A 21514-nucleotide genomic window follows, 5' to 3' on the forward strand; every position below is an offset into this window, starting at 1 on the left:
ATTTCAAGTTTATTGTTCAAGATAAAATATTCAATAGATTACAGATTCACAAATTTGGTACAAATTACATCAGTAGTCACACAGTCACATACTACTGTTGTTGGTCGTATACTACCGTATTATATTGAATATGAACATTTCAGTCTTTGCCAGTCCAAATGTAATGAAGCTTGTGAGGCAGAAACACTTACACAGAGGTAGATATTTACCACAAACTGTCAGGCCCATGTTAAAAATGAAATCATCAATTTCAATGGCTGAGAAAAAAAAGACTTTTTTACAAATGTTCTATGAAGCAAAATAAATGTTAACAAATAACTTCTATTACTAAAATATAATGAAAATAAAATGTAAAAAAGTGAAATATTTACAGTTTAAAAAGTCATGCTGTCTGTTCTAGGTTCAACAATTCATTAAGGTCACAGAGCAAATTATCTATGCCATAATTTAAATTGGGAGGGGGGATCAGAGGGAATGTTAAAAGACCAAAACTTCCAGGCAAAGTTCAGTTATTTCTGAAGAAATACATATGACTTTTTCCAAATGAACTGCAGAGATAAATTCACTTACATTGAGCACCTGTGAACCTTTGTCCTCAGGTTTCAAATTAATAGTGTCCCCTGCCTTTGTTTGGAGGCACTGAGGAGCAAGGGCACACGCTTTTGGTGTCATGTTCAAGGTGAAAATTAGGCAATCAGTACGTTCTCCAACAGATTTCACAGCTGGTAGCAGTAAGGACACAAACAAAAGGGCCTTGTAGGCCATTTCAGTGCACCTACTGCAAAAATCAAATAAACAAGCCCCTCAGATTACACAACTGGGGGCAGAAGAGGTAAGCTTCACCTGATTTTCCTATTTTCCTCTGGGTAGCAAAAAGAAAACAAATGTTACAGGAGAGCTCTTACTGTGGTTTATTTCCCCCCTGCCATGATCTTGAGGTACTGAAGGGCATTGTGGGCAGCACTGGCACGTGCTGCATCCAGGCTAGAGGCAAATCCGTGGCAGACAGTAATGGGCTGCGTGGACAACTCCACCAGACACTGGTAAAGGCCACTCAAACTGCGCTCCTCTGAATGAACAAAGTCCAAAAAATATTTAGTTTCTAAGAAAGCACTACTAGTTTTGCTTATTCCCCTAAGCAGAGTAGTTAGTGTTCTCAATATCTGTTCTTTTAAAGCACTTAAATGACTTTAATGGGCTTGTTAGACTAGCCTTGTATCTCACCTATGTCCAGATAGCTGACGTCAAAGCGCTGTTCCTCAGAGAGCTCACGAAGGAGAGAACAGAAATTGGAGTCATTGGAATCAGGCTGGCCCAGAGGATGACAGCGCAACTGTAGGATCTTCTCCCCGGCCGAGTTCCGCAGAGAGTCCCAAGTGCAGCCGAGACCTTTAGACTTCCCTCCCTCTAGTCTGCCACCTATTTGCTGTTGCAAAAAGATACATTTTCATAAAACCACCCTAAAATTGCATTTACAGCTTAGTAAACACTGCACGTCTTACCATATTGAAGGTGTCATCTTCTGCTTCGGCCTCATGGCTGCTGCGCATGTCCACTGGTACATCATGGATACGAGAGAGCATCTTTGCTGCTGCATTTCTTTTAGCAAGCTTTTTTGATGTGCCACTACCTTAAAGAACAATATTAAAGACATTAACTACTTTGAATGGACAGCATCACTATAGAAAAAAAAAAAAGGTTGTACCTATCTCAACAAATCTCTCTACCCTGCAGGTCATTGTAAACTCTTTGCGGTGTGCAGGTCCAGATTCTTGAGTGACTGTGTACTCAGGTAAACGCCAGCCTTTCTGCACTACTAGTTCCTGTGGAAATCGCATTTTTAAGCACAATAAATATAAGTTTCATGATATTTGCATTCGCAATATATTTAAGTGATAACAATATATATGCTGTTTCTTTCTCTGCCAGGTTAAAAATAACTATTCTCTAATGCAATCTCTAACATGACATGTGTATATATTTCAAACTGTATCACAGTTCAAACTAGTAAGCCTCAACACCATCTGCTTCCAATATTGGCCTACACCAATTAATGCTGACGATTAAAAAAAAAAAAAAAAAAGCTAATATCAGTTGATATTATTCATGCTTAATTGCCACATCAAAAAGCAGCACAAACAGACTGCTCTTTTCTTAGGCTTGTAATCTATGAAGTATTTTGGCCAGTTCGAGTTGACCGATTTTACAGAAAATCATGTAGTGTATGATGGGCACAGACTGTGATATTATTAGTTTCAGCCTTTGATTACATGTTTTTATGAGGATATCGATTTTATATTTTGACTAGACCATTGTTTTAATCATTATATGTCTGCTAGAAATGAGACGCGTTTCTGCACATATAGTGTAATTTATTCCAGCCTTGAGTTATGGCCTCTCACCTGCAAAGCTCCAACTGGATTGCACTCAGCTTGCTGTGTTGAACTGGATGATTTCATCTCTGACTGAGGGCTAAAACAGATTTGAAAAAAAAAAACAAAGAAAACACACACACACACACACACACACACACACACACACACACACACACACACACACAAACAATATAAAGACAGAGACCTCTGTTAATTCTTCAGTTCTGAAAAATGGATCTTTGTGTAATGCATTTTTAAAATGGGCACACAATCAGATCTTTACCATTCTCCCTCCATATCAATCCCAACAAACCCTTCTCCCTCCATCCCATTTCCTCCGATTCCTCCCAGCATTCCTCCTTTCAGCATTTTCAGGGCAGCTTCGGCGGCTTTGTGCTTGGCAGCTTTCTTGCTGGGGCCCTGGCCGGTGCAGTTGATGTCTCCCACAGACACGCGGAAGGTGAAGTTGGGCTGGTGGGCCTGACCCTCAGCCTTCAGCAGGTCGTACACTGGAGTCTTGCCTATCCTCGTTCCATATTCCTGCAGCAGACTGATGGGCGTCTTCCCGGGGTTCACAGCCAGCATTTGCTCAATACTGTGAATAGAGAAGCCAAAGCGAGAAGGATTAAATGTTGCAGTCTAATCAGACTCCACAGGTGCATCTCAATAAATTAGAATGTCATGGAAAAGTTCATTTATTTCAGTAATTCAACTCAAATTGTGAAACTCGTGTATTAAATAAATTCAATGCACACAGACTGAAGTAGTTTAAGTCTTTGGTTCTTTTAATTGTGATGATTTTGGCTCACATTTAACAAAAACCCACCAATTCACTATCTCAACAAATTAGAATATGGTGACATGCCAATCAGCTAATCAACTCAAAACACCTGCAAAGGTTTCCTGAGCCTTCAAAATGGTCTCTCCGTTTGGTTCACTAGGCTACACAATCATGGGGAAGACTGCTGATCTGACAGTTGTCCAGAAGACAATCATTGACACCCTTCACAAGGAGGGTAAGCCACAAACATTCATTGCCAAAGAAGCTGGCTGTTCACAGAGTGCTGTATCCAAGCATGTTAACAAAGTTGAGTGGAAAGAAAAAGTGTGGAAGAAAAAGATGCACAACCAACCGAGAGAACCGCAGCCTTATGAGGATTGTCAAGCAAAATCGCTTCAAGAATTTGAGTGAACTTCACAAGGAATGGACTGAGGCTGGGGTCAAGGCATCAAGAGCCACCACACACAGACGTGTCAAGGAATTTGGCTACAGTTGTCGTATTCCTCTTGTTAAGCCACTCCTGAACCACAGACAACGTCAGAGGCGTCTTACCCGGGCTAAGGAGAAGAACTAGACTGTTGCCCAGTGGTCCAAAGTCCTCTTTTCAGATGAGAGCAAGTATTATATTTCATTTGGAAACCAAGATCCTAGAGTCTGGAAGAAGGGTGGAGAAGCTCATAGCCCAAGTTGCTTGAGTGCATAGCCCAGTGTTAAGTTTCCACAGTCTGTGATGATTTGGAGTGCAATGTCATCTGCTGGTGTTGGTCCATTGTGTTTTTTGAAAACCAACGTCACTACACCCATTTACCAAGAGATTTTGGAGCACTTCATGCTTCCTTCTGCTGACCAGCTTTTTAAAGATGCTGATTTCATTTTCCAGCAGGACTTGGCACCTGCCCACACTGCAAAAGCACCAAAAGTTGGTTAAATGACCATGGTGTTGGTGTGCTTGACTGGCCAGCAAACTCACTAGACCTGAACCCCATAGAGAATCTATGGGGTGTTGTCAAGAGGAAAATGAGAAACAAGGGACCCAAAAAATGCAGATGAGCTGAAGGCCACTGTCAAAGAAACCTGGGCTTCCATACCACCTCAGCAGTGCCACAAACCGATCGCCTCCATGCCACGCCGAATTGAGGCAGTAATTAAAGCAAAAGGAGCCCCTACCAAGTATTGAGTACATGTACAGTAAATGAACATACTTTCCAGAAGGCCAACAATTCACTAAAAATGTTTTTTTTTTTTTTTTTTTTATTGGTCTTATGAAGTATTCTAATTTGTTGAGATAGTGAATTGGTGGGTTTTTGTTAAATGTGAGCCAAAATAATCACAATTAAAAGAACCAAAGACTTGAACTACTTCAGTCTGTGTGCACTGAATTTATTTAATACACGAGTTTCACAATTTGAATTGAATTTCAACAACGAGATTAAGATCCAAAGTCATTTAAGGATTTTTTTTTTGTCTTAAAACCTAGTGAGCTGCATGTACGATGGATGTTTGATGTAAATCGATTATACAGTGATACCAGTGATCTCCAATTAGACAAAAGGTATTCAAAGGTTTCATTTGGACAATGATTCTAACGTTCGATTTAGGCAGTACTTGAAACCTTCCATTTAAACCGTGATTCAAATGTCAGTTGAGATGATTTGATAGTTTTGACAGTGATTCGAAAGATCTGTTTTAGTGATTCACTCATTCGATTATGATAATGTTCGAATCTTATAAGCAACGTTAGAGCTATGCAAACATTCATTCAAGTGTGCAGGAAACACCGGGTCTGTTTGTGCTGTCACTTCAAAAACGAAATGTATTTGTAAAATATAAATGTAACTGTAACCATTCTGTTTCGTCGTGTTCATTTAACGAGCTAACAGCCGGTCGGTGGTTCATTTTTACCTGGTATACCCAGAGTTTCTCTTGTCGTTATCCGGGCTTTTCTCGTCGTTCATTCCCCAATAACAGATAGAGAGCTGACTTGTTTCGGACTGCAGAAACCCCCCGAGGTGACTGTAACCCCCCTGATATCATTAATAGGTTTCCGTGCGGGAATGACTGAGGCACGAGGAGACAGTACACTCCTCTCTCTCACACCATCCCGCATCACACAACACAACCGGACTGAATTAGGAAGCGGACCTAAAGAGCGGCCAGTAGCTTTCATAATAAAAGTCTCGACATTGACAAATGCCCAAAAGCCTGTCAAAAACTTGTTCGGGTCATATTTATCATAATAATAATAAATTAATTAATCATAAAAAATAATATACTGATAATCACAATTGACCAATGAGGATAATCAGAATTACAAATAAGCACATTTAAAAGTAAAACATCCAAAACAGGTTTGGTAAAGCAACCTCCTTGTCATGACATTATTATACTTAATGCAAAATCTAAAATAGGCTAAAAAAAAAAAGGATTAGGCAAAATCTCTCTCTTTTCTCAGTAAACAGATTTTTTTTAAGTTTTCTGCTCTTTCATATTATTCTTGATTCTTATAGTTTATTCTCTTTTATCAATTCTTTTCCGGATAATTCTTGTCATAACAGCACAAAGAGAAAGGCAGTACATAATCAAATTTAATTAGCAACATTGCTTGCCTTAGAACAGCACTATTGGGACTTGTTTTCAGTCTAAATTGTGGTCTGGTTGAGAAGGGCACAAGGTACACATCTCGTCTTTCAGGCATTTGATGAGCTCAAATAAGCACTATAGTTACAAATGGGACACACGTCCCCAGTGTCCAGGGCCAGCGGCACATTCCCGAACCCCTGACCTAAGAGCTGCAAATATACACACACAGCACGTGTCCCATTTCAACAGACAACTAAACACCAGATGAGAGAGAGACTGGGACAGGGAAATAGTAAAAAAGATAAAAAGCTGTTTTATTCAAGTGACACTCCTGAGGATATTAGCTGGCAAACTGCTGTATGAAAAACGCTGCAATTCTTTAAATGTGTAACCTAGTACAACAATATTAACACTCTACATTTCAATGTAAACAGAGCACTTCAAGATTTTAAGAGATATCACTAGAAAAACAAATTCATCATTGGATTTGAAAAACTCACTACTATAGGTTCAAAGTTCACTTTCGGGTATACAAAGTAAGACTGAGGAACAGTTCAACAAATGTGAAATACTATGCATCACATAATTCATTGGGGATCATTTCAAGTCCTCAGAAAAAGTCTTTTATTTTGAACCGTCATCCTCTCGGGAATTTAACTTTCATTGGTAGAAATGTCTTTTTCATCTAGCTCTTCCTCATTCTCCTCAGCAGGTTCTTCTTCTTCATCAGAGTCTTGCACGTGTTCTTCAAATTCTTCCAAGTCTTTCTGCTTCTCAGTTTCTTCTAGTGGGTCCTGCGACATTTGCTCCTGACTGATATCTTCAACTACCTGATCTTCAGAGAAGTTCTCAACAGCCTCTGCCATACTTATGTCAGTTCCTGTTTCTTCCACGGAAGTTGGGTCTTCCTCAGCAAGAACAGCTTCTTCTTCTTGATCTGGAATCTCCTCAGTTATTTCATCCCCCTCAGTTACTGCTTGCTCTTCAATAACATCTCCATCATTGACCTGAACTTCCTCAGTTATCGCATCCTCCTCAGTTACTACTTGCTTCTCAATAGATTCTTCACCCCCGAGGACCTGAACCTCCTCAGCTGATAGCTCCTCAGGCATTTCATCCTGTTGAGTTACTGCTTCCTCAATAATATCCTGGTGGAATGGAACCTCATCAGCTTGTTCACTCTCCTCAGTTACTGCTTGCTCTTCAGCACCATCTTCTTCGACTTCAGCTTCCTCAGGAACTTTATTCTCATCGGCTTGCTTTTCAACAGGTTCTTCCTCATGAACCTGAACATCTTCAGCTGGCTCGTCCTCCTCAGGTACCACTCGCTCCCCTTCTTCAACATAAACCTCCTCTACCATTTCCTCCTCGGTAATGGCTTGTTCCTTTGTTTCAACTTCTTCATCCTTGATTGGAACTTCCTCCTGAGTTGCTGATCGATCCACTTGCTGCTTTTCTACTGGAATATTTTCCTCTGAACTGGACTGCTGACTTTCAGATAACATCTGAAACACATAAAGAACATTAGGATGTGACATGCCAGAATGATCATATATGGAAAAAATTTAACATTTAGGACTATACCTGACTCTGGACGATCTCAATTTGGGCAGCAAGGTGAGAGTGTAGGCTATGAGTACTCTTTTGATGGTCCTCCAGACTCCTATGGACTGCCATAAGCTGCTCCTCAAGAACTTGGGATCTTCTTGCCTGTTCCATCTCCAGGAGGTCCCTAGCAGAGAGAACAAATAAAGATGAATTAGGAATAATCTGTATTAGTAACAACACCAAACCACTAAAGACCAGAAATGCTAGAGAGAATCCCATAATCTATGATCCCCTTAGGTTACTCACTTGATTTCCATCACTTGCTTTCTGTTTCTTTCAAGAGCCTTCTTGTTGCTGATATAGGATTCCTTCAGGCTTGAAAGTTCCATTCTTTGTTCCTCCAACTCAGATGTGAGACCCTCTATAGTGGACATCTGCTCATCAAGACGTGATTTGGTGACCAAAACAGTGTCTGTGAGCCCAGAAATAGTAACAGCTACCTCAGATTTCGCAGTAAGGATAGAATTAAGCCTCTGCTTCAGTGTTTCAATCTCTTCAGTCTTATTCTTGACCACTGCATTCAACGTTGCAGTGGAAACAGATTCCTGCTGGAGTTCAGACAGTTTGCCATTCATCTCAGACTGAAGAGACCAGAATTGGTTTTGAAGATCAGTAGATTTGATTTTTTCTGAAGTGGCCAGTGCAACGTCTGCCTTTTTTTGGGCCTGTGTGTAGGCTTCTTCCAGTGCTTGTAGACGCTCTTCAAAAACACCAACATTGGCAATCTAGATACATAAACAAAATATTCAGTTCAATTGTTCATCTGACCAATATGCAGAATTTCACCAATTCAGACATTTATTGAACCTAACCACTTTTATGTCCATCTACAATTGCAATTTGCATCCGAGAATTCATCAGTCATATATTAAGTCTACATTGTTGTAGTAATTAATTAATCATTTCACTCAAGGCCACTGTGAATAATTCAGGATTTTAAAAATACACCAAATGTATAAGTTTGTTCATGACATGCTCTCGTCAGTGGTGTTGGCAGCTAGTTACACTAGCAATGAGTTCTGTGATTCAATTGATTCAGAAGAGGAAAGTATTATAAAAACAATAATGGCATTGATCTTTGTATTAGGTAGTTCCCAAAGACATGTCATTACAATGCATAAATTAATTTTATCATAATTTGATTATAATCTTAAAGGGGTGATTGATTTGCGATTTCACTTCTTTATCATTAGTTAGTGTGTAATGTTGCTGTTTGAGCATAAACAATATCTGCAAACTTACGACAAGTTCAATGCAAACGAAGATATCGCCTTTTAAAATTCTGGCAGTTTAATGCCTACAAAAACAGCTCGTAGGGACTACAACGAGTTACTTCCCAGGTTTGTGATGTCACAAACCCTGATAAACCCGCCGCCGAAAACATGCAACAAAGGGGGCGAGGCCATGTTGCACTGCTTTAGAGAAGAGGAAGAGTGGTTACCATGCCGTCAAAACTAGGGGTGCACGCACGGAGAAAAAAATCTATTCATATATGAATCGGGATTCTGTGTTCTAACGATTCTAATGGATTCACAAATTTTAAAATCAATGTTCTAAAGCAGCGGTTCTTAATCCTGATTCGCGTCCCCCCCTGTGAGTCAGCCACCCCTTTAATATTATAAATCTGAACAGACTAACACCAATGGCATTTTAAAACATCGTGGTTTTGAAATGAAATTTAAACAGCAAAAGCATGTTTACCCAACACCACCATGTGGTTACGATTAACCCCTCACAGCAAATGGCCTGGAAAGATTTCCTAGAGTGTTTTCCACAAAGGGCCTATTGAGTATCTGTAAGTTGCTGTAAAACCACTGACATTTAAAATAGAGATACTACTTTTAATTCAAATTGAAATAACATTTTATGAATTTAGAGTACTACTTGTGCTAAAGGATTTAATATTTTACAATAACATTATTTATGCCATATTTTTGACAATGAGAAATTTAACCCAAAGTTCATGGCATGATGGCATACTTTTTTTTTTATTGGATGTAGAGTTGACAAGACTATTATTAATGTGAATACCACAGTTGTACAAATCACCATCAGTGAAAGGAAAATTGTTTGACATTTTTAAATGAAAGGGTTACTTTAATACATTACATTCTGATCACTAATGCAGTGCTGACTGCCTTTCAAATGAAAGAGTAATTTTATTTATATCTTTACTTTTACATGTTGGTTAGGATAGCATTTGCATAATGTCTTTTAAACAAGCCAGCCTGGCAAAAGGAAACACGATCCTCCTCCGAACAGACTATTAATGGCCTGGGAGCAACATGACACAATTCAGCGAATGGAATATTGAAAGGGCATATGAGGCATACATTCAGACCCGTTAGCATTATGTATTTTTACAATCAAATGACAAATAATTCAAAATTTTCTCCATAATATATAAACTTGAGCAAGTAAGTGCTTAGTACACAATGTTCCAATGCGCACACAACGTTTTCCTGTGCGTAAACGTAATGAACTTGATTATTTTATTTAAAAGTTAACTTGTAACAATAAAAATGCAATTTTTATAACTTGTTATTTATTCTAGAGTATGTCAAAATCGAATACCTGTGCATTACCCATTCCCAACTGCTGTTGGAACTTGGTTATCCTAAGTTGCATTGCATTGACTGTCTCTGTTAGACTGTCGATGGTTTGCTGCTGCTGGCTGCAGAACCAGACTGCCGTTGATCCCCCGACAGCGAAAATAAAGAAAACAATGGCAGGGACTGCATATTCTTTAAATCCCCTCGGCGGCGTTACAGATGGCGTCTCCAAGAGCAGCAAACTGTCGTCCTGTTTATTGGTGCTTTTTCCTTTTCGCTTGGTCATCTTGGCTTCGCGGATGATTTGCACTGTATACCGCAACACTCCCCCTTTCTCTGATTTATTCAGCGATTTGATTAGCGCTCTACCAGACCTCAACGCTGTATTGGGGAACAATCAAAAGTGAACTTTCAAGCACGAGGAGCGCGAGTAGGGGGCGTTGTGCACTGGAGGCGGTCTCACTTTCATGGCGCTGTGCTGCACGTACAAACTTACCTAATGTTTCAGAGTTTTCACATCATTTAAAAAAAAAAAAAATTAAATAAAAAAAATAAATAAAAAACGCTGAGGAGGATACAAAAACCTGATTTATTTTTCTTACTTTTTCCCCCCTTTACTTTATTTTGTGTACTTATGTATATACTGTATATAATCTATCTTGATGATACTGACTGTAAAATGTATCATTTTCATATTTATTTTTCTTTTTTTCTTTTTATGTTGTACTTAAAACATAAAATGTATATACTCTATCCTGATACTGATGGTAAAATGTATCATATGTTCGCATTTGCATATCTATCTATCTATCTATCTATTGCTTAAATATTAAGAACATTGTGCAGTTGAATTGTTTTTCTCTTACTCTGTTTTGCAGACTCTCTAAAACTTTCAGACTGGTTGATGATGAAGTCTCTCTTTAGATTTTCAGCAGACATATGAAGAATTTGGGTAGGCAATTCAAAGATGAGAATTACATTGCACTATTTATTTGGCTCCAGGAGCCTTGGTGGGTCCAAACTTTTTCATTTTACAATGATGGATGTTATGAATCTTTGCATCTGGCTATCAATAGACTTTTATTGAATGTAAACATAGCTAATGGCTGGATTTTCTTTGCCTGACATCTAGACTGCTGTGACTTTACACTGTAGATTGTCACAGATGGCTTCTAGTTTTTGAGACATCTCAAAATAACCTGATGCTTCTAAAGGAATGAAACTTAGCTGATACATAGATAGACAGACATACAGACAGATCATTCAATACATATATCTTTTTATTTTCTATCTTATTTTTTATTTTCTTTTTATTTAAGATCACATCAATTATATGTCACTTTCAAGAAATATGATCACAAACGGTGTTGTCTAAAGTCATCCTTTCTTTACTCTGTAAGATAAGAAAACAGAAAAGTAGTAGTTGTTGCTTAAAAGCTAAAATCATATGAAATATAAACCTCATATCTAAAACATTAACCAAAATAGGATAATTAATATTACAACAGAAGACATACCTTTGACTATAAGTTTGGTGGAGCACTCAACACGACCAAGAGGGCTTTCGGCTACAACCTTGTACTCTCCCATGTCTTTGGGTCCAACCCTCAGGATGAGCAGTGAACAAACACCACACACGTTTGTGATGTAGTAGTTGGGGTTTGTGTTAAGGCTAACATTATCATGGTACCAGGTAATATGTGGGGTTGGGTTGCCCGTCATAGCACAGCTCATGTAGCACTCATAACCTGGCGGAGCAGCGCGAAGTTTCAAAGGGACAATAAATTTGGGGGCTGCCTGGAAGTCGAGGGTCTTTGATACAGGCATGCTATATGTGAATTTTTCTGAAAGAGATGAAAAAATTGCGAAAAAAATATTATTTAGTTGTAGTAATGCATTTTTGCTCATCTCACATTATGCATTAAAATGATCTGTTTGTGCATCTGGGTTATAATGCCCAAGTGAAGGGACAATATAAGCTGGAGGGCTGTGAGCAATTTATGAAGCACATGAAGTGCAGACCATCACTGGCCAAACAATTATCCATAGCTACTGTAATAGGCCACCTTGTACTGCAGCTGTCAGCCTTATAGGGAACAACATTTTCAGAACAAGGAGGAGATAGTTTAGTAGCAATGTGTCAGGGACAGCATCACAAATCCCAGAAGTATCAACCTGGATAAGGGTGACCCATAAATAGAGTTTCATAGATCTTCTATCATCACTGCACCCTTGAGCAAGACACTTATCTCTAGCTTCTCCAAGGGACTCACTGCAATTAGTGTTCTGTAAATTGCTTTGGGAAAAGGTGTCTGTTAAATGGCAAGTAGCCTAGACTATCGCACCACCGCTGGTTGTAATGCAGCCGAGACCATTGATTGTCCAAACGTAATTTGTTCTCAGGCTTATTTATTTGGGTATAGTTAGTTGGTGCATAATGAGACTATGGATTATTTTCATCACTAACAAGATTTTAGATTGAAATTGATATGAATATATTTGACATTTAAATGTCCCTGAGGCAATGCAGTCAAAAAAGTATAGTTCAATCAAAAATGAAAAATCCACCGTCATTGACTTGTTCCAAACCTTTATGAATTTCTTCCCTCTGTTGAACACAAAAGAAGATATTTCAAAGAATGTTGTTAACCAAACAGTTGATGGTAGCCATTGATTTCTATAGTATTTTTTTTCTTCCATACTATGAAAGTCAATGGCTACCAGCAGCATTACCAACATATCTTCTTTTGAGTTCAACAGAAGAAAGAAACTACAGGTTTGAACAACCTGAGGGTGAGTAAATGATGACAGAATTAAAATGTTTAGGTGAACTATCCATTTAAAATCTGTAATAAAAAATAAAACAATTAGTGCTTTTTAAAATAGATTTAAAAAGTATTTCATGACATATGTTCTTTTTAATATATATATATTTTAAATTCATTTTATATTAAACATTTAGAATACTGGAAAATATAAATATAAATATGATTTTTTAAACAAAAAACTCATCAACAAACCTCTTTTTTTGGTGGTTCCCCAAACTGGAGACACTGAGGGCTCTGAGAGGCCTATATCATTCTTGGCAAACACCCTGAAATTGTACTCTCTTCCAGGCAATATGTTAATGACTGTGAATTTGTTGTTGAACAAGCGGTCCATCACTGTACGCCATGTTTGTTTGACAGAGTCCCGTTTCATCACCATGTAATGCAGATGGTTGTCTCGTTTCTCGTCGGGAGAAGGAGTCCATGACAAAGTCACAGTGCCTTGGACATGCTGTTCCAGTTCTACGGGACCTGGAGGCTTGGGATCATCTGGACATGAAAAATAAACAGGTACGCATATAGAATCACTGTAGAGTTAAAACCATACCATGGGTTTTGATATTCAGATAAAAATTAAATGTATTTTTATTTTTACATTCATCTTATATATTGTTACCATTAAAAAAAATAAAATAAATAAATACTATTTAGAATTTTTTAGAAATGTAGAAATTTAAGGAGTTTGGTTACCAGTGACTCTTATTTCAATAGTGAAGGTGTCCTGGCCCACCATATTCTTCACATTGACAGTATAAATGCCAGTGTCAGACAGCTCTGATGTGTAAATTAATAGCTGAGAGCCTTTTTCAAAATCAGTGATTATGACATGTTTGGCTACAGGAGCACCATCCTTTAGCCATGTTATGTCTGGTAAAGGAGAAGCCTGTGGATAAAATAAAACAAATGCTCAGTCCTGATATATTATACAAAAATGTTCATATTTTGTCACGTGTGAATATGCTTTTGGTAAAATAAGATATATTCTGATACTCTACCTCGAAACTGATGCTGACACGAACAGTGTTTCCAGCTTTAACAACCATGAAGCTTTTCATTTTTTTCTCAGTGAACTTTGGCTTTACTGAAAAAAAGGCAGATTAACTTATCTTTGTGTGAAACTTAAAGCTAAATGTCAAAGATATAAAAACCCCCCATGAATCTTTACCTGGAGGAGGCATGGCAACGATGTAATAGTCAAAGCTCTGTGGAAGCCCCTCTCCTCCTTCATTGACGGCGATCACTCTAACCCAATACATGGCCATTGACTTCAATCCCACAGCAGTGAAGGAAGTCTGAATCACTGCATTTGTATTGCAACGGCTCCACTCAAGTTGGTCTGTGGGTCTGATTTCCACAAAATAGCCTTTTGCTTCATCTTCCTCACCTTTGACTTCTTTAGGTTTAGTCCAGGAAAGAGATAGACTGGTGTAGCTCGATCCAGTTATTTTGAGGTCTTTGACCTTACCAGGAGGCTCTGGGGAAAATAACATCACAAATATCTACTTAAAAATGATGGATATTTTTGTACTCTTTCTGGCAAGTCAGTATAGAGTGGCATTGAGTATAAATTTGTTGAGCATGTCTTACTTTTGGGGTCCCTTGCAATTGCACATTCAGACGGCCCACTTGGGTCCCCAGGCCCGCATGTGTTAATAGCGCTCACTCTGAACTCATACTCCATGCCCTCGATTACATCTTTTACTGCATATTTTTTGTCTACATATGAAATGAAAACATTAAAATTGTGCTGTATTTTAAATAAGAGAAAAATAGGCTACTTTCATAAAAATTCGATTCAATTAATATTTTATTTAAATGATATGTAAATACATTTTCAATACCTCTGATTGGATCATCTTTTGGATTTGCTTGACTCCAAAAATTGCTACCTTTTTTGCGTTTTTCCACATTATATCCAATGATACTGCCCCCTCCAGTGCTGGAGGGAGAAAGCCAGGCCAAGTTAATGCAGTCTTTAAAGGCACTGACTATTTTAGGAGGAGCAGGAGAGCCAGGGAATGCTGGGGGGGAAAAATAACACATTTTATTATGTATAAACCACACTTCCCTTTCTAAAGTCTAACAACTGATAATTTACTAAATCAAAATACAGAAAGAAATAAGGAATCTCACCCAAAGTGCCAGCAGCAATATCATTAGTTGTCAAGATTTCACTGAAGCCCTCCAAGTTTTTTGCCCGGATTCTGTAGCAGTACTTTCGGCCACGATCTATGTTTGTGTCTCTGTAGGTAGGCTGTCCAGGAATGTCTCCAATTTTAGTCCAGGTGTTCCGTCCCAGCTGCTGTCGCTCCAGGTTGTAATTAATCACTGGACAGCCACCGTCATCCTTTGGGGGTCTCCATTTAAACTCAATGGCAGACAAGGAGCTTTCTACGATTTCTACAGGTCCTTGTGGTGGAGTTGGCCTGTCTGGAAGAACAAAAAAATATAGAGTAGGCCTATTGATATGTCACAATGGTAGAACAGTTCATAAATAGTTGAGGTCAGTTAGTCTCAGATTTTTTCTTCTTTTTATAGTTTTCATATTTTTAATGATGATTCTTTAATTAGCATGTAAACAGCTATAGCATTGTAAGAGATGTATGCTACAGCTATAAATAAAATACAGACAGATGGCTTTGACGGCTGCACGTGGATGTATGTAGATTTAATATTCTTCTAAAATATGCTTTCACAGATAATTTGTTGCAGTTGTTTGCAATACATACCAAGTACTGTAAGTTTTGAAGTTGCCTCTACAGTGGCAAATTCATTCTTGATTTTGATTTTTATCTCTCCAGTGTCTTTGCGCTGACACTTAGTCAGAAGTAGACGGCTATGGGCTGAAGACTTTTCGATCCTGACACCGTGACCCTCCAGCAACTCTTCTTCCTCTTTAAACCACTGAATCTTAATTGGTTCTTTGCATGAAAATGGTAGTTTAAAGGAAGCATTTTCTCCTGCTTTGACAATAACAGGCTCTGAAAATTTACTCAAGGCATCTGCATCAATTTTGGGTGGATCTGAAGAAATGAGAGGAAAGAGAATTTGTAATTGCTTTCCTATAAACCAGGGCTGGGTGGTAGATGTATTGTTTATTCACAGGCAAAAATAAACATCCACACCGCATGTCTCTTTTATCTTAATGGATGTTTTACATAAAGCATCATATATTGAAGTGAAGCATCAAAAGAAAATGTCTTATAAGGTTCCTGTCTAAATCAACCTGTGAGAGATTATTATCACCTGATACCTTTGGCCTACCATAGAGCTTAGACTAGCAAATAATGTGAGTAATCGATTATGGCTCCTACAAAATTAAATGCATTTTACTGCCAATTTTATGTTGATATGCAAAGAGAAAAGCAGAAAAAACACCTACCCTTAACATTTAATGCAGCCTCTGATTTACGTCCTTCTGCCTCAAACTTATATTTTCCAGCATCTCTTTCTTGGCAGTCATGGATGATTAGTTTGTGGTGAGCCCCATCTTTGGCAATTGTAATTCCATCCTTAGACTCCAACTGATGTGAAAGAAAAAATGTGTTTAATTTTTGTAATGCATGATATATCCACTACCGGTCAAAAGTTAAGATTTTTTTATGTTTTGAAACAGTCTTTGATCCTCATTAGGGTTGAATTTATTTGAACACATAAACAGTAAAAACAGTGATATTGTGAAATATTATTACAATTTCAAATCTACTGAATATGATTTGTAAAATGTGATTAATTCCTGTGATGACAAAGCTGAATTTTCAACAGCCATTCAGTTTTGCCATCATAGGAATAATCACATTTTAAAATATATTACAATAGATAACATTATATATACTACATTTGGTTGACAAATATGGATAAATATAATACTTTTTTGTACATTATAACCTTTTTTCCGTCTTTGTACCATAATCCATTACTATCTTCACAGCTAAGTTTGCAGGACAACTCTGCTGATTCTCCAACATTGGCTGCAGTATCTGACAACCCGTTCAGGAAGTGGACTCCATCGTCTGGATAAAAGTGCACAGGAAATTTGTCGGATTACATCATCTCAACACTGAGAAACAGGCGACTTTATATGAATGTTTCAGACATGAACGCATACCTATGATGTTGTTAGGAATCAGCTCACCGACTCTTGTACGCTTCTTGCGCCTATCACCTGTCCCACTGTCTCCACCTGATCCATCTAAATCCAATCCATCACCTTTTCCATGATTTCCACTCCCATCTCCTAACCCATTTACCAAGGTACCATCTCCTCCTTTTCCGTTCTTCCCCATTCCATCACCCTCACTCCCATCTCCCAGGCCAGATCCTCCACTGCCTTTTCCTGCTGACATAGCTGCCATCCTTTCAGCAGCTTCTCTCTCGGCCTTGGCCTTCCTGGCTGCCTCATCCCTTTCATCCTGGGCTTTACAGGCTGCCTCATCTCTTTCAGCTTGGGCTCTCCTGGCCGCCTCATCTTGTTCTTCCCAAGCTTTTCTGGCTGCCTCATCTTGCTCAGCCTTTGCCCTCCTGGCTGCCTCATCTTGTTCTTCCCGAGCTTTTCTGGCTGCCTCATCTCTTTCAGCTTGGGCTCTCCTGGCCGCCTCATCTTGTTCTTCCCGAGCTTTTCTGGCTGCCTCATCTTGTTCTGCCTGTGCCCTCCTAGCCGCCTGATCTTGTTCGGCCGGAGCCATTCTGGCTGCCTCATCTCTTTCAGCCTGGGCCTTCCTGGCTGCTTCGTCCCTTTCAGCCTGGGCCCTCCTGGCCGCTTCATCTCTTTCAGCCTGGGCCTTCCTGGCTGCTTCACCTTTTTCAGCCTGGGTCCTCCTGGCCGCTTTATCTTTTTCAGCCTGGGCCTTCCTTGCTGCTTCATCTTTTTCAGCCTGTGCCCTCCTGGCTGCCTCGTCCTTTTCCCTCTGCAGTCTGGCTTTCTCTTCTGCTAAACGTCTGGCTAGTTCATCTGCACCATCATCTTTCCCACGGGCACTGGGATCATCTGAAAACAGTATCAGTTACAGTATATACTTTAAGTGACATACAGTGATCAGACAAAATTCAGAATTGTAAAACTGTCAACAAAATGGACATGAATAGAGAACATTTTGGGTGTTCAATTTAAAATGTCCGTCTAGTAAGCCTGCTTGATGTTGGCTCTATTTTGAACATAGTGTGGTAAATATTTGGCGAAATTAAGTGTTGTTTGGTACGGTGGCCGAGAGAGCTCAACACGCTGCAACTTCAGAAAACACATGCAAATAGAAAAAGCACCAGCAAATCAAGAAAACATCTTCATCAATTTGACAGCCGGTGCTGCAAATGCTCACAACACAAACAAATAAAGAAACGCACTGCAAATGCTCACAACACAACCAAAGAAATAATTTTATTTGCAGTGCGTTTCTTTATTTGTTTGTGTTGTGAGCATTTGCAGCGCATGTGTTGTCAAATTGATGAAGTTGTTTTCTTAATTTGCAGATGTTTTTTTTTTTATTTGCAGCGCGTTGAGCTCTCTCGTCCACAATAGTTTTGTACACTAGTGGTTATTTGATGAAAATACAATATAAACTGTAATATTGTGAACTATTTTTACAATTTAAAAGAACTGCATTTTATTTTAATATATTTTAAAATCTAATTCAGTCCTTTGATAGAAGAGCTGAATTTTCAGCAGCCATTGCTCCATTCTTCAGTGTCACATGATCATTCTAATATGCTGATTTGCTGCTCAAGAATGTCTTTTTATTATTTCAAGAATTTCTTATTATCAGTGTTTAAAACCACTTTTACTGCTTAATATTTTCATGGGAACCGTGATATGCTAACATTCATATGATTAACATAAAAGATATTAAAATAGAAAAAAGTTTTAAATTGGATTAATATTTCACAATACTGTTTGTAATGTATTTTTGATCAAATACATGCAGCCTTGGCCTTCCAAAAAATAAAGCAAATTACCTTCTACATCTAGAGTCCCCTGGCTTGACCTGAGCCCAGCAATAGCCGTATAGACTCCCTTGTCCTCATTTGTACAGTTTTTCACTGCTAGTTTGTGGACTTGCTTGTCTTCTGACACTGTGATGTCATATTTTTCCCCACGCTCAACAGAGATGTCATTGGCACACCAGGTGATTTGGGGTACAGGGTCCGATAAGGCACATTCAAACACCGCATCCTGCCCCTCAGTCACTTTAGTGTCTTTCAGTGTGGTATTAAACTCCACATCAGGCACTGGAGTCACAAAACAATTCTTGAACATTGAATAACAAGCAAACATGAAATGAAAAATCACATTTCCACTGCACAACTTCACTAGCCTTTTCTTTAACCTTCACATATTGCATGTTGCCTAATAACAATACTGTAACATTTAATATAATAAGTAGTTATTTCTAATATTTTAAACAAACAAATATACAAAGCATTGATATTATAATTACTTACACACTAGGGAAGTTGAGAACATGTTCACCTCCTCTACATCCACTTGATATAACCCAGCATCTTCTGGGCCAACATCCCTAATGCTGAACAAGTATGTTTCACCAAATTTCTGCATATTATGTTTTGTGGCCGCATCAGTTCCATCTCCATAGTCAAGCATTTCCCCATCCTGGTAATAGTAAATTGAAGTGCATTACTCTCAAAGCAGTATTGTTGATGAGGCTGTTTAAGTGAGGGCACTTACTTTGAAGAGAAGGATTTTGCTGTTAGGATCCTTTATCTTCATGTCGAGTTCAAATTCTGCTGCGCCATCTGTTTTTACCTCGATCTGTTTCAAGCTGTGGATTTTCTCAACATACTTGAAGAAAGAAAAATCAAGAGTGGAGATTTTTCATGCCGTATGTGTATAAAAACAGTGGTGCACAAATTAGTATGATACTCAAAGCAAACAAGACCTTGGACTGTTCTGTCTGTCTTTCCTTTTTCTTCTGGTTAAGTTTTCTAAGCATCCACCTGAAGTCGGTGACTCCAAATTCCTGACAAATCCGTTCATAATCTTTCCTGGGTGCACTCAGTAACAGCTCCCAGAACCTTGGATCGATTTCTCCTTCTTTCCATTGTTTTTCTTTTCTCTTCACAACCCTAAATGTATTTAGTATGATTACATACTACAGACTGGTTGTTTTGGTTACTTAGAAATGGCCTATCATTATGGGTTTCTATGTTTTTATACAAGTAAATACTAATATAAAAAAGGTAAATATTTGGTGAAGGCAAATATATGATGCAATGATACGTTACGCTTTCTTCAGCATTTTTCTGAAGTCATCAGGGTGACTTTTGGGGGCTGAAAAATAAGTTTTGACACAATCAAAAGATTTTCCAATTCAGTTTATTTATTCATTTGAAGTGTCATTAGCTTTGAGTTACATAAATACCTGGTGCTCTTTTCTTGAATCCAACTGAAAAGAAGGGAAACAGATTGATTTGGGCCTATATGTGATATAGCATTTTTATTTTAATCAGTAATAGAAAACTAACAGATCAATATATTAAAATTAACTATATGAATGTCCTACCCTCAATGACATTCAGTGCAGCAGTACAAACCGCCTTTCCAAATGGATTTATAGCAAAACATTTGTATATGTCTGCTTGATCTGAATCTACATTTGGTATCTGTAGAATGGAAATAAAAAGCCATATCAAATGTTGTTAAGGAAAAACAAAACACAGGTGAATTATAAATAAATTACATAAAATAATATAAAAAATTATGCATTTATTATTTTATTTATAATAATTTATTCATAATTTATATGACCAATTTACCAATATGTATTAATATTGTTTAAACATGTAGAATGAAAATTAAACTGCTGATAACATGGTTCTTTACACAGTTGAAAATTGCATTCACCTCCAGAACATATTCTTCATTCCTCTCATCAAATCGTGAAACATATTTTGTTGAATTAGAGATATCGCCCTTGTTACGTGCCCATGAAACTTCTGGTACTGGATATCCACTCACAACAGCTTTGAAAAAGGCCAGTTTGCCTGAAGATTAAACAGAATAGGTTGTGATTATGATCAAGGATAGATAGATGTTTTTTCCATTTAAATGAAATTACATTGTTGAAATTCTATGATCAATCCAAATGATCCTTATTAAAAAAAAAAGAAAAAAAAAAGAAAACTATTACCTTCCTGTATAGTCAAGGCTATGGGTTTTCGAATGAAATCAGGAGTAGTAGATCCAGGTGGCAGTTCTTCAACGTACTGTGTGATCATAACACCAGGCACTCTGGATCTCTTCCGAATTGCCACTGAAATATCAGAACAGTCTTTTCAAAAACTCATCATGTTTTCCTGAAACTGTACAGAAACAAGGCCATCAAATGTGAAATAGCATATTTATGTCTCATGATCTTCAGAGTTTGAAGCTGTGGATTTGTTGTGACCACATGATGGCGATGTTCAATCACAGCTTTGACCATCTACTAAAATGCTTGATTAAGAATAAGGTAATGGGTGATGGAACAAAGGAACTCTAAAATAGATTATTCTGATGGTTTTAAGAATTTTGTCATTTGGCATACCATGATTTTAACTTACCACCTGTTCCTTCTGCTGGCTTCGGCATCTTCACAATGCTATTGGCCTTTAATTCAGTATTTGTAATGGCTGCACAGTCTTATCTAAAATCGAGAAGAGAGGGCAAAAATCATATCACACGTGTAATCAGTTACTATTGTTGTTATTAAAACAATTTATTGGGTGAATGCAGGTTAAAGTGGGACAAATATGCTTAATCATCTTTATTCTTTCATTACAAAAACAACCTTAATTTAA

General features: G+C 38.0%; 3 protein-coding genes across 4 annotated transcripts; all 3 read right to left on the reverse strand.

The window, feature by feature from the left end:
- Positions 1-9: 9 nt before the first annotated feature.
- tarbp2 (TAR (HIV) RNA binding protein 2) lies at positions 10-5280 on the reverse strand. 2 transcript variants are annotated; one of them, XM_058779150.1, is made up of 8 exons: positions 5059-5280; positions 2659-2970; positions 2403-2472; positions 1706-1823; positions 1503-1630; positions 1225-1426; positions 906-1069; positions 10-817 (listed from the first exon to the last, which is right to left on the reverse strand). In XM_058779150.1, the coding sequence occupies exons 1-7, from the start codon at positions 5109-5111 to the stop codon at positions 912-914; spliced, it is 1041 nt and encodes a 346-aa protein (XP_058635133.1). In that variant the 5' UTR covers positions 5112-5280; the 3' UTR covers positions 10-817; positions 906-911. The 2 variants fall into 2 exon arrangements, with proteins under 2 accessions (XP_058635133.1, XP_058635132.1); XM_058779149.1 differs by having other exon boundaries at positions 10-1069.
- A 749-nt stretch (positions 5281-6029) lies between these two features.
- Positions 6030-10337, reverse strand: zgc:66479 (uncharacterized protein LOC327541 homolog). The gene is made up of 4 exons (XM_058779148.1): positions 9919-10337; positions 7591-8069; positions 7321-7468; positions 6030-7241 (listed from the first exon to the last, which is right to left on the reverse strand). The coding sequence occupies exons 1-4, from the start codon at positions 10180-10182 to the stop codon at positions 6390-6392; spliced, it is 1743 nt and encodes a 580-aa protein (XP_058635131.1). The 5' UTR covers positions 10183-10337; the 3' UTR covers positions 6030-6389.
- Positions 10338-11231: 894 nt separating this feature from the next.
- LOC131543065 (immunoglobulin-like and fibronectin type III domain-containing protein 1) lies at positions 11232-21305 on the reverse strand. The gene is made up of 23 exons (XM_058780279.1): positions 21278-21305; positions 20866-21006; positions 20580-20719; positions 20239-20338; positions 20098-20121; positions 19961-20006; positions 19615-19801; positions 19404-19517; positions 19160-19328; positions 18674-18946; positions 16833-17711; positions 16613-16737; positions 16107-16248; positions 15454-15747; positions 14858-15154; positions 14566-14745; positions 14312-14440; positions 13890-14198; positions 13720-13805; positions 13415-13607; positions 12917-13213; positions 11414-11740; positions 11232-11289 (listed from the first exon to the last, which is right to left on the reverse strand). The coding sequence occupies exons 1-23, from the start codon at positions 21303-21305 to the stop codon at positions 11285-11287; spliced, it is 4485 nt and encodes a 1494-aa protein (XP_058636262.1). The 3' UTR covers positions 11232-11284.
- Between the last annotated feature and the right edge of the window lie 209 nt (positions 21306-21514).

This window comes from Onychostoma macrolepis, chromosome 06 (genome assembly GCF_012432095.1).
Source record: "Onychostoma macrolepis isolate SWU-2019 chromosome 06, ASM1243209v1, whole genome shotgun sequence".
Lineage (NCBI taxonomy): Eukaryota > Metazoa > Chordata > Actinopteri > Cypriniformes > Cyprinidae > Onychostoma > Onychostoma macrolepis.

Excerpts from the sequence above, each read along its gene's own strand:
- tarbp2 (XM_058779150.1), bottom strand. The coding sequence starts at position 5,111 with ATGAACGACGAGAAAAGCCCGGATAACGACAAGAGAAACTCTGGGTAT. Across the intron at positions 2,971-5,058 it reads AGAAACTCTGGGTATACCAG|TATTGAGCAAATGCTGGCTG; the intron begins GTAAAAATGAAC and ends CTCTATTCACAG. Across the intron at positions 1,070-1,224 it reads CGTCAGCTATCTGGACATAG|AGGAGCGCAGTTTGAGTGGC; the intron begins GTGAGATACAAG and ends TTGTTCATTCAG.
- zgc:66479 (XM_058779148.1), bottom strand. The coding sequence starts at position 10,182 with ATGACCAAGCGAAAAGGAAAAAGCACCAATAAACAGGACGACAGTTTG. Across the intron at positions 8,070-9,918 it reads TGGGAATGGGTAATGCACAG|ATTGCCAATGTTGGTGTTTT; the intron begins GTATTCGATTTT and ends TTATGTATCTAG. Across the intron at positions 7,469-7,590 it reads AAGCAAGTGATGGAAATCAA|GGACCTCCTGGAGATGGAAC; the intron begins GTGAGTAACCTA and ends TCTCTCTGCTAG.
- LOC131543065 (XM_058780279.1), bottom strand. The coding sequence starts at position 21,305 with ATGCCGAAGCCAGCAGAAGGAACAGGTG. Across the intron at positions 19,802-19,960 it reads AGAAAAATGCTGAAGAAAGC|GGTTGTGAAGAGAAAAGAAA; the intron begins GTAACGTATCAT and ends AAATACATTTAG. Across the intron at positions 11,741-12,916 it reads GGGAACCACCAAAAAAAGAG|AAAAATTCACATATAGCATG; the intron begins GTTTGTTGATGA and ends CATCTCTTTCAG.